Here is an 18722-nt window from a genome sequence, read left to right on the forward strand (position 1 = left end):
ATGTATTTTTATATTGTTGAAACACTCTAGAAATACAGTTAATCAGGGTATTCATTTTATGTATTGTTAAATCTTTGTGAAGATACAGTTGACAAAGGTAACCACCTCATATATTGTTAAAAATTTCTGAAAATCAACCAGGGTAATCACTTTATACGTTAAACAATTTATGAAGTACAGTAGACCAGGGTTATAATTTCATATACTGTTAAAACATTGTGAAGGTACAGTACACCAGATTAATAACTTTATATATTGTTAAAACTTTATGAAGATATTGTATTCAATGGTTATCACCTTATATATTGGCTAAACGTTTTGAACATTCAATAGAACATAACCCGAGGATGCGGGTTCAAATCACCAAACATGTTCATCATTTTAGCCATGGTGGCGTTATAATGTGAAAGTAAATCCCAATATTCGTTTGTTAAAGAGTAACCCAAGAGTTGACGGAGAGTGGTAATGACTAGCTATTTTTCTTCTAGTATTACAGTGCTAAATTAGGGACGGCTAGCGCAGATAGGCGTCGTGCAGCTTTGCGTTAAATTGGAAACAGACTAGTCCAATAAACCAGTGTAATCATTTTATGTATTGTTCAATTTTTAAAAATACAGTAGACGGGGATAATCACTTTATATATTGTTGAAACATTGTAAAGATACAGTAGACGAGGATAATCACTTTATATATTGTTGAAACATTGTAAAGATACAGTAGACGAGGATAATCACTTTATATATTGTTGAAACATTGTAAAGATACAGTAGACGAGGATAATCACTTTATATATTGTTGAAACATTGTAAGGATACAGTAGACGAGGATAATCACTTTATATATTGTTGAAATATATAAGATACAGTTTATCAGGGTAATAGCTTTATATATTGTTAAAACTTTGTGAAGATTCAGTAGACCAACGTTACAAATTTATTTACTGTTAAAACTTTGTAAAGAGTACGTAGAGCATGGTACTCACTTTGTATGTTGTTAAAACTTTATGAAGGTACAGTTTATCAGGGTAATAGCTTTATATATTGTTAAAACTTTGTGAAGATTCAGTAGACCAACGTTACAACTTTATTTACTGTTAAAACTTTGTAAAAAGTAAGTAGAGCATGGTACTCACTTTGTATGTTGTTAAAACTTTATGAAGGTACAGTTTATCAGGGTAATGGCTTTATATATTGTTAAAACTTTGTGAAGATTTAGTAGACCAACGTTACAACTTTATTTACTGTTAAAACTTTGTAAAGAGTAAGTAGAGCATGGTACTCACTTTGTATGTTGTTAAAACTTTATGAAGGTACAGTTTATCAGTGTAATGGCTTTATATATTGTTAAAACTTTGTGAAGATTCAGTAGACCAACGTTACAACTTTATTTACTGTTAAAACTTTATAAAGAGTAAGTAGAGCATGGTACTCACTTTGTATGTTGTTAAAAATTTATGAAGGTACAGTTTATCAGGGTAATGGCTTTATATATTGTTAAAACTTTGTGAAGATTCAGTAGACCAACGTTACAACTTTATTTACTGCTAAAACTTTGTAAAGAGTAAGTAGAGCATGGTACTCACTTTGTATGTTGTTAAAACTTTATGAAGATACAGTTTATCAGGGTAATAGCTTTATATATTGTTAAAACTTTGTGAAGATTCAGTAGACCAACGTTACAACTTTATTTACTGTTAAAACTTTGTAAAGAGTAAGTAGAGCATGGTACTCACTTTGTATGTTGTTAAAACTTTATGAAGGTACAGTTTATCAGGGTAATGGCTTTATATATTGTTAAAACTTTGTGAAGATTCAGTAGACCAACGTTACAACTTTATTTACTGTTAAAACTTTGTAAAGAGTAAGTAGAGATGGTACTCACTTTGTATGTTGTTAAAACTTTATGAAGATACAGTTTATCAGGGTAATAGCTTTATATATTGTTAAAACTTTGCAAAAGTACAGTAGACCACAGTTTTGATTTTATATATAGTTAAAACGCTAAGTATATACAGTAGACCAAGGTTTGTTTTTGAATTTCCGGCAAACCTACACGATGGCTATCTGCGCTAGCCGTCCCTAATTTAGAAGTATAAAACAGAGAGGAAGCAGCTAGTCATCACCATCCACCGCCAACACTTGGGCTACTCTTTTACCAACGAATAGTTGTAAATTGATTTGTAAATTGTGAAGAACTGTAGACCAGGTTAATCACTTTATATTTTGTTAAAACTTAGTGACGGTAAAGTGGACCAGGATAATAAATGTAAGTATTGTAATGACTTTATGAAGAACTGTAGACCAGGCTAATTATTTTATATATTATTTTTATATATATATTGTTAAAATATATTGTTAAAACAATATACAAAGTGATTAGCCTGGTCTACTGTATCTTTACGAAGTTTTAAGTATATATAAATTGATTACCCTTGTTTTCTGATCTTCAAAATTTTTAACTATATTTTGAGTGAATATTATGGTCTACTCTACCTTCACGAAACTTTAAGTATATATAAAGTGGTTACCCTGGTCTATTGTATCTTCACAAAATTTTAAGAATACAAAAAGTGATTATCCTGGTCTATTGTATGCTCACTAAGTTTTAGCAATATATAAAGTTATTACATTAGTCTAGCGTATCTTCACAAAGTTTTAACAATATATAAAGTGATTACTTTGGTCTACTGTATCTTCACAATGTTACAATAATACATAAAGTGATTACTCTGACCTACTTTATCTTCACAATATTTTAACATTATATAAAGTGATTACCTTCTTCTATTGTATGTTAACACTGTTAGCGACATATAATTTGATCACGAATGTCCACTGCGTCTTCATAAAGAGTTAACAATATAAAAAGTGGTTTACCTGGTCTAATGTATCTTAACAAAGCTCTAACAATACATAAAATAAATAACCCTGTCTAATTTACCTTCACAAAGTTTTAACAATACATAAGGTGATTATCCTGATCTACTGTATCTTCACAAAAATTTAGTAATATATAAAGTGATTACCCTGGTTTACCCTATCTTCATAAAGTTTTAAGAATGAGCAAAGTGAATACTTTTCTCTACTGTATCTTAAGAAAGTTTAACAATACGTAAAGTGGTTTCCTTGTCTACTGTATCTTTACAATGTTTTATGAATAGATAAAGTGATTTACCTGGTCTACTCTATCTTCATAAGGTTTTTGCAATGTATAAAGTTATTGACTTGGTCTGCTGTATCTCCATAAAGTTTCAACAATATATAAAGAGATTACCGTGATCTACTCTATCTTTACAATGTCTTAACACTATATATAATTATTAGCCTTGTAAACTGTATCTTTACGATGTTTCTGGAATACGTGAAATGATTGGCTTTTCCTACCACGTCTTTACCATGTTTTAAGAATATATAAAGTGGCTAACCTTGTGCACTGTATTTTCTCGAAGTTTTGACAATAGATAGAGTTATTATCCTGGACCTCTCTATCTTCAGAAAGTTTTAACAATATATATAAAGTGGTTACCTTGTTCTACGCTATTTTTACAGAACTCAAACAATATATAAAGTGATTACGCTGGCCTTCTGTATCTTCACAAAGTTTTAACAATATAAAAAGTAATTACTTTGGTCTACTGTATCTTCAGAAAATTTTAAAATATATAATGATTACCCTGGTCTATGGTATCTTCACAATGTTTCAACAATAGATAAAGTGATTTCTTTGGTCTTCTCTGTCTTTATAAAGTTTTAACAATAAATAATGTAGTTACCCTGGTCTACTGTATCTTTTCGAAGTTTCTATAATATGTAAAATAAATAGCTTGTTCTTTGTAAGGTTTTTACAATATATAAAGTGGTTACCATGGTGCATTGTATCTTCATAAAATTTAACAGTATATAAAATGATAACCCTGGTCTACTGTATGTTCGTCCACAGTGGCTCAGCGGTATGTTTGCGGGCTTACAACGCTAAAAACCGGGTTTCAATACCCTTAGTGGGCAGAGCACAGATAGCCGTTTGTGTAGCTTTGTGCTTAATTCAACAACAACAACAACTGTATGTTCATTAAATTTTAACAATATCTAAATTCATTATTTTGGTCACTTTATCATCACAAAATTTTAACAATATATAAAGTGATTACCTTAGTCTACAAAGAATTTTAACAATATATAACTTGATTACCCTGGACAACTGTATCCATACAAATTTTCTATAATATGGAAAATGATTGGTTTCTTCTACCGTATCTTTAAGAGGTTTTTAGAATATATAAAGTAGTTACTCTTATGCACTGCATTTTTATGAAGTTCTAACAACATATAAAGTTATTATCCTGATCCATTGCATCTTCATAAAATTTAATAATATATGAAGTAATTACCTTGTTATCCTGTATATTTACAATGTTTTAAGAATGTATAATGCAATTACAATGGTCTCTGTATCTTCTATAATACGTAAAATAATTGTCTTGTTCATCTTCTTCTTCACAAGGTTTTAAAAAATATAAAGTGGTTACCCTAGTCTACCGTTTCTTCAGAAAGTTTCTATAATTCAGAAAATGATTGGAGTCTTCTACCGTATCTTTACAAAGATTTAAGAATATATAAAGAGGTTACCCTTCTACACTGTATTATCACAAAGTTTTAACAATACATAAAGTAGTTACCGTTGTCTACTGTATCTTCACAAAGTTTTAACCGTATATAAAGTTATTACCATCGTCTACTGCAGCTTCACTAAGTTTAAACAAAATATAAAGTGGTTACCCTGGTCTACTTTATCTTTTTAATGTTTTAAGAGTTTATAAAGTGATTACTGAGGTATATTGTACCTTCACAAAGCTCTAACAATATAGGAAATGAAAACCCTGCTCTACTATATCTTAACAATGCTTTAACAATATATAAAGTGGTTACCTTGGTCGAATGTATATTCATAAAGTTTTCGCAGTATATAAAGTTATTACACTGGTCAACTTTATCTTCATAAAGTTTTAACAACGTATGAAGTGATTAATGTGGTCTTCTCTATCTTCACAATGTTTTTATGATAAGTAAAATTATTGGCTTCTCTACCGTATCTTTGCTATGTTCTCAGAATATATAAGGTGGTTACTGTACTGCACTCTATTTTTACAAAGTTTTAACCATAAATAAAGTTATTACCCTGGTGTTCTGTATCTTCATAAGGTTTGAACGCTTTATAAAGTGATTACTTTGGTGTACTGTATTTTCATAAGGTTCCAACAATATATAAAGTTATTAACCTGGTCTACTGTATCTTCACAAAGTTTTTACACTATATAATGTGATTACCTTGGTCTCCTCTATTATCACATTGTTTTAACAATATATAAAGTGATTACATGGATCTATTGTATCTTCACGAAGTTTCTACAATACGTAAAATAATTGTCTTGTTTTATCGCATCTTTGCAAGGTTTTAAGATTATACAAAATGGTATCCTTGGTCTACTGTATCTTCACAAAATTTTACAAAGTATATAAAGTAATTACCCGGGTCTTCTGTATCTTCATAAAGTTTTAACATCGCATAAAATTATTTATCTGGTTTATGTATCTTGACAAAACTGTAAAAATATATAAAATAAATACCCTGGTCTACTGTATCTTTACAGTGTTTTAACAATATATAAAGTGGTAACGCTTGTGCACTGTATTTTCACAGCTTTAACCATATATAAAGTTATTACCCTGGTTTTCTTTAACTTCACAAAGATTTAACAGTGTATAACTTGATAACCCTTGTCTACTGTGTCATCATAATGTTTTAACAATATATAAAGCGATTAGCCATGTCTATTCTATCCTTACAATGTTTCTATAATACGGAAAATTATTTGCGTCTTCTACAGTATTTGTACCAGGTTTTCACAATATATAAGGTGATTACCATTGTGCACAGTATGTTCATAAAGTTTTCGCAATATATAAAGTTATTATCCTGGTTTACTGTACCTTCATAAAGTTTTAACAATACATAAAGTAATTACAGTGGAGTACTTTATCTTTATAATGTCTTCACAATGTATAAAATGACTACCCTGGTCTTTTTTATCTTTACAATGTTTCAACAATGTAAAAATTACCTAGGACTACTGTATCTTCACAAAGTTTTAATAGTATATAAAGTTATTATCCTGCTCCCCTGTATATTCATAAAGTTTTAACAAAATATAAAGTAATTACCTATGTCTCCTGTATCTTCACGATGTTTTTACAAAATATAAAGTGGTTACGCTGGTCTACTGTATCTTCACAAAATTTCAACAATACGTAAAGTGAATACTCTGGTCTACTGTATCTTGACAATGTTTTAATAGTATATAAAGTGATTACTCTGGTCTACTTTATCTTCACAATGTTTTAATAGTATATAAAGTGATTACTCTGGTCTACTTTATCTACACAATGTTTTAATAGTATATAAAGTGATTACTCTGGTCTACTTTATCTTCACACTGTTTTAATAGTATATAAAGTGATTACTCTGGTCTACTTTATCTTCACAATGTTTTAATAGTATATAAAGTGATTACTCTGGTCTACTTTATCTTCACAATGTTTTAATAGTATATAAAGTGATTACTCTGGTCTACTTTATCTTCAGCACATGTAAAGCACAGATAGCTCTTTGTGCTTAACAATAAACAAAACATACGAAACAATTAAAATTAAATGGTCTTCTGGTATGACAACGGTAAGTTACGGATTTACATGAAGGGTTTGATTTGGACACACTAGATAGCCCGATGTGGCTACGAAAAACACATATACTGAAGAACGTATTCTTCGCTGTCGAACTGAAACTACCTGATCAAACGAATCGAATCTCTTATATTATGTATAAACATACACACACAGATGTTATGATTAAGCGTTTCTTTAATGTTTTAAGGGTTATATCAAATAAGTTACGGTTCGAGTAGGACACAAGGAACAAACTTAGTTTTAGATGTTTTACAATATCGAATAGGTCATAAAATAACTCTGAAATATTGAAAACCACTAAATTTATGTTTGCTTTTATAAACATAAAATAACAATAAAATATTTAGTGGTCTAAAGGAACTGTGAAAGCTGTCATTCATTTTACAACTCACACTTGATTAGTGACGTAAGAGATGTTGTCACGTGGTTATGTAGCCACGTTCAGCTGAACCAACCAAAAACAAGTACTTTCGGTCTGCAGCTACACTTTGTCTATTTCCTTTCTTGCACAGGTTGGAGATATCCGAACTGTTGACGTTTTACTGGTCTTGTGGTTGACGTGCATTTATTTGGTACAAGTTCTGAATTCAAATAGATTTAGTTTTTAAAATAAAATAAAAATGACGCGGCTGACCTTCTGGAGAGACTTGAAGAAACGAGAGTTGTTTCCCATCAAACTGCTACTGTTTCTACAAGCCATAGGTATGGTTTTAACTTATGTTCTCAGTAAAAAAATAAAGTAAACAAATGTACATATAAGTTTAATTAACACGTAAACCTACGTAACACGTAAATATCACATTACAACGGGTGGTAAGGAAAATTTAGTCCATCCACCCAGGAATACTGAATGTCGGGTAAACTGTCAACAAACTTCTAATGTTGTCTGACGGGTTAATAAGAGAACCTGGAAGTATCTAATATTAGCTTCTTACTAATGGAAGAATGGTGTTCCTTTTGAAAATTCATGTTTTATACATCGCCCGCTAAATTTGATGAAAGTTAAAAACAATGTCTGTGAGGTTAGAAGATTCTGGTAAAAAAATTCATATTTTAGAAATACTGTTAAAACGATATATTTTAAGTAAACGTATTAAAATATGTGTTTATAACAAAGTTACTAAAGCATTATTTATAGCTAATGAACGGTTAAAAATACAGAAAGTTAATAGAATGAACGAAAAGGAAAAAAACGTTTCCTAAACACAGTGATTTCGCATTATGGAATTTATAAGAACTTATTTTTTGCGTTACCATGATAAACAATACTTTATCATCTGAGACCGCTACCATGACGGACAATATTTTATCTCGTGGATATTAATATTTTGTTTCCTGAAACCGCTACCGTTGTAAACTTCACTTTATTACCTTTAATCGGTACCGTGATAAACTGTACCATGTTACGTGAAACCGATACACCGGTTTATATTTCCTTCTTTAAGACTGTTACCTGCACCATTATCCGAAACTTTCATGGTAGACGACATTATTACCTGAAACCGATACCGTGATGGATTATATGTTGCTACGAGAAACCGATACTGCAGGTAATAACGTCTCTTCTGAAACCGTTACGTTTTAAACTATACTCTATCACATTAAGTTGGTTACCTAGTGAAATACAATTTATTACCTGACACCGGTGACAAAGTGACACCTACAATGTTGAAATGAAACTTTACATACAATTTAACTATTTTGAATATAGTTTCTTGTTAATATCAAAGAGTTAACTAAAGTAATTTGTATCTCATTTGCTGATTGATTCATTTACTCTTACAAAGCCAAAATAATTTTAAGAAGTTTATGTGAATGTAAATAATGTCTTAAAAGATGTCTTCGAAAATATGTTATTCACCAAAACGTATGCATGTGTTCATAAGGTGTTTTATCTCCAAGTAGGGTTCTGTTATTTTTCTGATCTAGTGAACAGTGTTTGTGTTTTCTCATTGCAAAACCATGTCGGTCTATCTGCTGTGTAAGTCTGTAGACTTACCACTGTCCCAGTAGGGGACATTTTGTTTATTTCTTTATTGATAATTGCAAAGGCATGTTATGCTCCTGACCTCTGATTTTTACATTTTTTGCATTGTAATCCCTCAAGCTCACGGCTGAGCCAGGGTGTGGGAGTTGGGAGTAGACAGAGAATACATAAACAATTAGTAATAACGTTTACACAGGTAATTTCTGTATTGTTGTTCCCTAATATATTTTTGCTTGCTGCTGGTTTCTACACAAAACCACACGAAGGTCATGTGCAATACGCCCCACCTAATTTTTAAATTGACAGACAACAGAGAAGGCAGTTAGTCAACACAACCCACCGCCAACACATGTGAGATTGAATAGTACTATTTGACAGTCACTCTTATACCGCATACTGAACCCCAGTTTCACAGAACGTTAGACCACGTTAAGCCACATTTTTGTCACCGTTGAATGTTAAGAGAATTCCAGTGTTTCAAAAAGTTCGTTTGTGATACTTCAAATAAAGATTGGCTTTCCGGAAAACAAAAAGAGAAATATTTCGGTGATACAGAATATGAACTGACCTTGATGTGCTGATTAAGGTTAAATCTTCACTGTAGTTTTGTGCCACGTTATCTTTGGATCTCCTCCGTATGTAGAGCTTCATATCTGTTACTTGCAGGCTTTTCTGGAAGTGTAGTGTAGATAAACAACTATTCCACAAATGAGACCCTGGACACACCTTTGTAAAATAATCCTTAACCCATGTTCATGAATATTAGTGGTAGTGCAGTACTGACACCTCGTGTTTACAACTAGACGAGTACAGATTTTGGAGTTTTGTTACTAGAAATGGAGTTTGGAAGTAATATGATTTTGCTTTACGAGAGAAATTCCACTTATATGTGTTTAAAGTATTACAAAATTACACCTGTATGTCATAAGAGCTGGTTTCATATTTTAAAGAATTATATCAACATGTTATAAGAGAGGGTTTCGTATTTTAAGTAATTATTTCAGTGCATTATAGGAGTTGGTTTCGTATTTCATGAATTACATGAAAACATTATAAGAGATGGTTTCGTATTTTAAAGATTTAAATCAATATGTTATAAGGAATAGTTTCGTATTTTAGAGAATTACATCAGTGTGCTATAAGATATGGTTTTGTATTTCAAAGAATGTTATGAAAGGCAGTTTTGTAATTTAATGAATTGAATCAGAATGTTATAAGAGATGGTTTCGTATTTAGAAGAATTTTATCAGTGTATTAACAGAGATGGTTTCGAATTTTAAATAATTAAATCAGTATGTTATAAGAGAATGTCTCATATTCTAATAAATATAATCAAAATATTAAAAGAGACGATTTTGTATTTTTACAAACTAAATCAGTATGTTATAAGCGATGGTTTCGCATTTTAAAGAATAACATTACAATGTAGTATGAGATAGTTTTGTAGTTTAAAGAATCAAATCAGTGCCTTATAAGAGATGGTTTCTTAATGTAAAGAATTACACCAGAATGTTATAAAATTTTGTTTCGTATTTTGAAAAAGTGCACCAGTATGTTATAAGAGTTGGTTTCGTATTTTAAATATATGTATATCTGTGTTATAAGAGTTGGTTTTGTATATAGAAGAATTTCAACAGGGTTTTTAAGAGGTGCATTAGTATTTTAAAGAATTAATTCACTATGCTATAAGAAATGGTTTTGTATTTTAAAGGATTCCATCAATATCCCAAAAGAGATTATTTCGTATTTTAAGAAATATATCAGTATGTTATAAGATCTGGTTTCTTATTTTAAAGAATTACATCAGTAGGTTATAAGAGATGGTTTCGTATTTTAAAGTATTACATTAATATATTTTGAGAGATGATACCGTATTATAAAGAATTATAATAATATGTTATAAAAGCTTGCTTCCTATCTCAAGGAATTACATCAATATGTTATAAGAGCTACTTTCATATTTTAAAGAACTAAGATTGTATGTTATAAGAGCTGGTTTTGTATTTTTAAAGAATTACACAAGTATTTTAAACGTGCTGGTTTAATATTTTATAGAATTAAATAAGTACACTATCAAAGATTGTTTCGTATTTTAAAGAACTACATCTGTATGATATAAGAGATGGTTTCATATTCTAATAAATTGAATCAGATCGTTAAATATGACGGTTTCTTATTTTTAAATATTAAATCAGAATGTTATACGCAATGGTTTCGTATCCTAAAGAATTACATTACTATGCCATAAGAGATGGTTTCGTATTTTAAAAATTAACATCAATATGTTATAGGAGCTAGTTTTGTATTTTAAGCAATTATTTCAGTACGTTATGAGAGTTGGCTTCGTATTTTAAGAATTACATGAAAATACATAAGAGATGGTTTCGTATTTTAAAGAAATACATCAATATGTTATAAGAGATAGTTTCGAATTTTATAGAATTACATTAGTATGTTATAAGATTTGGTTTCTTATTTTAAATGCTTATAAAAGTAGATTATAAGATCTCGTTTTTATTTTAAATAATTTCATCAGTATGCTATAAGCGATGGTTTCGTATTTAGAAGAATTTCATCAATGTGTCATAAATGCTGGTTTCGTATTTTAAAGAATTACATGAGTATGTTGAAAAAAATGGCTTCCTCTTTTTAAAAATTATTTCAGTATGTTATAAAACTTGGTTTCGTATTTCAAGGAAATACATCCGTTTTTATTTTTTGATAATTAAATCAGTATGTTATAAAACTTGGTTTCGTATTTCAAGGAAATACACCCGTTTTTATTTTTAGATAATTAAATCAGTATGTTATAAGGGATAGTTTTGTATTTTAGAGAATTACACCAATATGTTATAAGATCTCGTTTTTTATTTTGAAGAATTACAACATTAGGTTACAGAAGATGGTTTTGTATTTCAAAAAAATACATTACTATGTTCTAAAAGATGGTTTCGTATTTTAAAGAACCAAACCAGTGTATTATTAGAGATTGTTTCGTATTTTCAAAAATTAAATCTGTATGTTGTAAGAGCTGGTTTCGTATTTTGAAGTATTACATCAGTATCTTATAAGAAATGGTTTCGTTTTTAAAAGATACGTCAGTATGTTATAAAAGCTGGTTTAGTATTTAAAAAATAAAATTAGTATGTTATAAGAGCTAGTTGTATATTTTAAAGAATTAAATCAGTATGTTATAAAAGATAGTTTCGTATTTTAAAAAATTAAAACAGTCTGTTATAAAAAATGGTGACGTATTTTAAAGGATTACATCAGTATGTTATAAGAGATGGTTTTATATTTTAAGGAATTATTTCAAAATGTTGTAAGAGTTAGTTTCGTATTTGAAGAATTACATCAGTATCTTACAAGAAATGGTTTCGTATTTAAATGATTAAATGAGTATGTTATAAAGGATACTTTTGTATTTTAGAGAACTACATCAGTATGTTATAAGATCTGGTTTCTTATTTTAAAGAATTACATCAGTAGGTTATAAAAGAAGGTTTAAGTTTTGGAGTAATTTTATGAATGTGTTATATATGCTGATTTCGTACTTTAAAAAATTATATCAATATGTTAAAAGATATGGTTTCGAATTTCAAAGAATGAAATGAGAATGTTATAACAGGTAGTTTTGTAGTTTAAAGAATTAAATCAGTATGTTATAAGAGATGGCTTCGTGTAGTAAAGAATTATATCAGTATGTTATAAAAGATGGTTTCATATTTTAAAGAATGAAATCAGTATGTAATAAGAGCTGGTTTTCTATTTTAAAGAATCAAATCACTATGTTATAAGAGCTGGTTTTCTATTTTAAAGAATCAAATCAGTGTGTGATAAGAGCTGGTTTCGTATTTTAAAGAATTAAACCATATGTCATAAGAGATGGTTTCGTATATTAAAGAATTACAGAAGTATGTTACAAGATGTGGTTTCTAATTTTAAAGAATTACATCAATATGTTATAAGATATAGTTTCGTACTTTAGAGAATTACATCAGAATGTTATAAGACATGGTTTTGTATTTAGAAGAATTTCTTCAGTGTATCAACAGATGATGGTTTCGATTTTAAAGAATTAAATCAGTATGTTAAAAGAGATGGTTTCATATTCAAATAAATTTAATCAGATTGTTAAAAGAGACGGTTTAGTGTTTTTATAAATTAAAACGGTATGATATAAACGATGGTTTCGCAATTTATCGAATAATATTACTATGTTATAAGAGATGGTTTCGTATTTTAAATATATACATCTCTATTTCATAAGAGCTACTTTCTTGTTTTGAAGGATTATTTAAGTTTGTTATAAGAGCTAGTTTTATATTTTAAAGAATTAATTGAGTATTTATAAGAGATTGTTTCGTATTTTTAAGAATTACATTAGTATGTTAGAAGAGATGTTTCATATTCTAATAAATTATATTAAATTGTTAAATGAGACGGTTTTGCGTTTTTCAAAATTAAATCATTTTGTTATAAGTGATGGTTTTCTATTTAAAAGAATATTATTAATTTATAAGAGGTGGTTTCATATTTTATAGAATTAAATTAGTATGTAACAAGAAATAGTTTCATCTTTTAAAGAATTGAATCAATATATTATAAGAGGTAGCTTCGTAATTTAAATAATTAAATCAGTATGTTATAAGAGATGGTTTCGTGTAGTAAAAAATTACATTAGTATGCTATAAGAGAAGTTTCGTATTTCAAAAACTACACCAGTATGTAACAAGAACTGGTTTCATATTTTAAGCAGTTATTTCAGTATGTTATAATATTTGGTTTCGTATATCAAGAATTACATTAGTTTGTTATAAGAGATGGTTTCGTATTTAAAAGAATTAAATAAGTATGTTATAAAGGATAGTTTTGTATTCTAGAGAACCACATCAGTATGTTATAAGATTTGGTTTCTTATTTTAAAGAATTACATCAGTAGGTTATAAGAGAAGGTTTAATTTTTAGAGTGATTTTATGAATGTGTTATATATGCTGATTTCGTATTTTAAAGTATTATATCAATATGTTAAAATATATGGTTTCGAATTTCAAAGAGTTAAATCAGAATGTTATGAGAGGTAGTTTCGTAATTTAAAGAATTAAATAAGTATGTTTTAAGAGATGGTTTCGTGTAGGAAAGAATTACATTAGCATGTAATAAGAGATATTTCGTATTTTAAGAAACTACATCAGTATGTAATAAGAGATGGTTTCTTATTTTAAAGAATTTCATCAGTATGTTATGAGAGATAGTTTCGTATTTTAAAGAATTTCATCTGTATGTTATGAGAGATAGTTTCGTATTTTAAAGCATCTTATCAGTATGCTATAAGAGCTGGTTTTGTATTTCAAAGAATTATATCAGTACGTTTTAAGAGATAGTTTCGTATTTTAGAGAATCACATTAGTATGTTATAAGAGATTGTTTCCTCTATTAATGAAATAAATCAGTCAAAAGAAATGGTTTCATATTCTATTAAATTTAATGAGATTGTTAGAAGAGTCGGTTTCGTATTTTTATAAATTAAATCAGTATGTTTTAAGCGATGGTTTCTCATTTTAAAGAATAACATTACTATGTTATAAGAGATGGTTTCGTATTTTAAATATATACATCTCTATATTATAAGAGCTACTTTCTTGTTTTGAAGAATTAAGTCAGTATGTCATAAGAGCTTGTTTCGTAGTTTAAAGAATTACATCATTATTTTATACGATCTGGTTTAATATTTTATAGAATTAAATCAGTATGGTATAAGAGATTCGTATTTTAAAGAACTACATCAGTATGCTATAAGAGATGGTTTCGTATTTTAAAGAATTATATCAGGTTGTTTTAAAAGCTGGTTTCGTATTTTCTAGTTGCCTGTTATAAGATGATGTTGGTAAGTAATTTACAAAATTTTATAGAATTTACTCAATAAATAATGGACACATGATTAACTATATGGTGTCCAAAAGTCACGTTTTACAGAATTTCGTCAATAAATAATGGATCTGTGGTTTAGAAGGTTCTATCAGTTAGTCGTTTGTGTTTTATAGGATTATTTATATCAATAGACTCTAAATGATCCTTGAAGGACGTTGTCAATGAGTTATTTATTCTTTACAGAATCACTAAAATAAACTTTAGTTTTATGTTTTAGAAAGTGGAGCCAGTAAGTCACTTATGTGTTACAGAATTAGATCAATAACTATTGTATTTGTCTTTTAAAAGATGGTATCAGTACGGCACTCAGGTTATACAGCATTAGGCCAGTAACGATTGATATTTATGTTTCTCAAAATTGCATCAATAACCATTGAGCATGTGGTTTAAAAGATACTGTTTGTAATAACCTTATGTTTTACAGAATTATGTGAATAAACACTGGACCTTTGTCTCAGAAGATGGTTTTAATAAATCATATATGTTATAGAAAATTATGCTAATAAACATTAGGTTTGTGTTTCGGTACAGAGTGTCCGAAAATTACCTTTATTTTGTAATATGATGTGAATAAGCATTGAATTTTTGTTTTAAAATGTGGCATGATTAACTTATGTTTTACCGAAGGTAAACAGGGGTTGTATTCTCGCCCCTGTATGTGTTTGTTGGTGTGCTTATTGGCAATATTTCTCTAGAACTATTGAATGGTTTAGGCAAATGCTGTTATAAATTTGCACAATGATACATCTTAGATATGATTAAATTTTTGGAGAGTCAGTGTCAAAAATCAAGGTTACAGGAGAATCACTATAATTCTCCTTATCTAAAACTGTTTGCATGCACTTTTGCCATCAGTGAGGTTTACTTCCTAGTTCTTACCTCCATCTTGGTAAGGATGTTCTTCATGTGGTGACTGAAACAAATGTCTTGGAAATTATATTTGACTGCAAGCTGAATTTTATTCCTCTTATTAAGCAGTTTCGTTTTAAATGTACAAGGGCACTGAACATTCTTCATATCTTCTCTTCCACCTGTTGGAAAGTTGCACAAGATCTATCATGTCCTCATACAATCTACATTGGACTACGGGTCTTTTATCTATGGTTCTACGAGTGATTTACCATCTGCGCCAATTTGTAAGCCGAGTTTTAATGATCCCCCTCTTCATCTCCACCATCTGCAACTTTCTTAACAATATGCTACCAAGCTTAGGTCCTTATCAAATCATTCCATCTGGAATTTTGTCATTCTTCTTTGGTGGACTATGCTGTTTTGGAATAGATAGTCTGGAATTTCCCCTTTTGACCTTCATTTCCAGGTAGCTAGCTGAACTGGATCTCTTATTCAAGGAAGTTGCTAAGTTCAATGGTCATTCTATTTCATCATGGCTCTTTACTATCTACTGCTGTGGTCTCTCTCTTTGAGTCATCTGAGGAAGGTGGATACATCTGATTGGAAGTATTGTCTTCTTTTTGCTGAACATCTCTTGAACCATTCTTCTATTGCCGTTTTAATGGATGGTTTGACATCAGGTGAATCTTTGGGCTCTGGTATCGTTTATCGTGGTTCAGCGGTTGATCACAGGGTACTCTCTACAGTTTCTGTGTTTACTGCTCTTCTAGTTTTATCCCATTTCTCTTGCCTTTGATCACATAGAAGCTAAGCAGTAAGTAAACTGTATTATTTACACCGAATCTATTAGCTGCCTGTTGACCCTGGAATACACTTATTATAAGTACTCACTCTCATCTCGTCGATATTCAGAAACGACTGGCCCACTTTTCACTGTCTTCTGTTTCAGTTTCAGTTCTTCTGAATACTTGCCGATATTGGTATTTGCGATAACGAACTTGTTGACATTTTATCTTAGTCTGTTTGCTTTGTAACACTCAAGTCACAATAATCCACGTTTTGCTGTCGTGTCGTGGTTATGACTATGAAAGGTAGTACCATTTTAGACATGTGTTTTCTATGGGTTTACCCTTGACATTGGATAGTGTGATAGGCGATGGTGACACTGTCCAAGTTGATTGTGTTTTTAGTTTTTTTTGTGAGCCATTGGCCTTTTTACATCTGAGTTTTTTACAAATCTTTTGATCATTGCTTACCTTTTACCTTGCTCCCTTTTACATTTTAAAGCATTTTTAAAGGCTTTTCACCAGTTGTTTGCTTGGCGCAAATAATCTAATAGCTTTGTACCAATAAACACCAACCGAACAAACAACCTATTTTGAATAATCAAGAGAAATAAAACGTGACATGTGTTACATACATGAAATTTTATATTCGTTAGGTGTTTAAATTCATAGCTAGAACTGTCTTAACTGGGATCACGTCTGGGATACAGGGTGACTCAAACAAACGCTGATGGTACCATTGTCACTGGTAACTTGTGGTACCATTGTCACTGGTAATCTGTGGTACCATTGTCACTGGTAATCTATGGTACTATTGTCACTGGTAATCTGTGGTACCATTGTCACTGGTAATCTATGGTACTATTGTCACTGGTAACCTGTGGTACCATTGTCACTGGTAATCTGTGGTACAATTGTCACTGGTAACTTGTGGTACCATTGTCACTGGTAATCTGTGGTACCATTGTCACTGGTAATCTATGGTACTATTGTCACTGGTAACCTGTGGTACCATTGTCACTGGTAATCTGTGGTACAATTGTCACTGGTAATCTGTGGTACCATTGTCACTGGTAATCTGTGGTACCATTGTCACTGGTAATCTGTGGTACCATTGTCACTGGTAATCTGTGGTACAATTGTCACTGGTAATCTGTGGTACAATTGTCACTGGTAATCTGTGGTACCATTGTAACTGGTAACTTGTGGTACAATTGTCACTGGTAATCTGTGGTACCATTGTCACTGGTAATCTGTGGTACAATTGTCATTGGTAATCTGTGGTACAATTGTCACTGGTAATCTGTGGTACCATTGTCACTGGTAACCTGTGGTACCATTGTCACTGGTAATCTGTGGTACAATTGTCACTGGTAATCTGTGGTACCATTGTGACTGGTAATCTGTGGTACCATTGTCACTGGTAACCTGTCGTACCATTGTCACTGGTAATCTGTGGTACCATTGTCACTGGTAATCTGTGGTACAATTGTCACTGGTAATCTGTGGTACCATTGTCACTGGTAACCTGACGAAAGTCTGTTGCTCAAAACATTCTCATTTTTTTTCTTTTCTTAAAAACCTTAGTTTGGTTTTGGAAGTTTTCTCCATTACTTTATATTCTAGTTTGTAATTAACTCGGAATACTTCACCGCGAAAGGTTGAAAATGTTTGTTGGTAGTAAATATCTCAGTTCTAGACTAGATAAGTCTTTAATAGAATGTTCATTGTTAGTAAAACACATCCATATGGCCGTGCCTCCACTGATTGTCTAGTCTGTCTTAGAGGTTCGTGTATTCTAGCTCCTAGTCTGTACACTTTTTACCTCACGTGAAATTGATCACATTGTTTGTTACACTGTAAAAGAAATCAGATGTTGTGTGTATACATATATGTGTGTGTGTATGTATGTATCTACGTCAAGACTGGCATTCTGGCTACGCGCACAGATTGTGCCATTGTTTACACGTGTTCAGGCCCGGCATGGCCAAGTGGGTTAAGGTGTTCGACTCGTAATCTGAGTGTCTCGGGTTCGAATCCCGGTCGCACCAAACATGCTCGCCCTTTCAGTCGTTGGGGCGTTATAATGTGACGGTCAATCCCACTATTCGTTGCTAAAAGAGTTAACGGTGGGTGGTGATGACTAGCTGTCTTCCCTTTGGTCTTACACTGCTAGATTAGGGACGACTAAGACAGACAACCCTCGAGTAGCTTTGTGCGGAATTAAAAAAACAAAAACAAAACATACACGTGTTCAGAAAACGCACCTGCTTCATCCAAACCTTCCAGTACTAGTTGTTTTTTCTCAGCTACTTTATGCTACTGTGACTTGTAGGTGTTTCGGCTTTCAGTAACATTCGTCAGCACTTAGTCGTGTCAACAAAAATGTAGCTGTTGGTTGGAGCATCTGAAACATTTTTTTTTTT

General features: G+C 30.7%; 1 protein-coding gene across 1 annotated transcript in view; it reads left to right on the plus strand.

The window, feature by feature from the left end:
* Nucleotides 1–7195: 7195 nt before the first annotated feature.
* LOC143230004 (major facilitator superfamily domain-containing protein 6-like) overlaps nucleotides 7196–18722 on the plus strand; it is a 41361-nt gene continuing 29834 nt past the window's right edge. Inside the window, exon 1 of the mRNA XM_076462944.1 lies at nucleotides 7196–7442. Within this exon, the coding sequence (XP_076319059.1) occupies nucleotides 7361–7442 (82 nt within the window). The 5' untranslated portion in view covers nucleotides 7196–7360. The remainder of the gene's footprint in view (nucleotides 7443–18722) is intronic.

This window comes from Tachypleus tridentatus, chromosome 10 (assembly GCF_004210375.1).
Source record: "Tachypleus tridentatus isolate NWPU-2018 chromosome 10, ASM421037v1, whole genome shotgun sequence".
Lineage (NCBI taxonomy): Eukaryota > Metazoa > Arthropoda > Merostomata > Xiphosura > Limulidae > Tachypleus > Tachypleus tridentatus.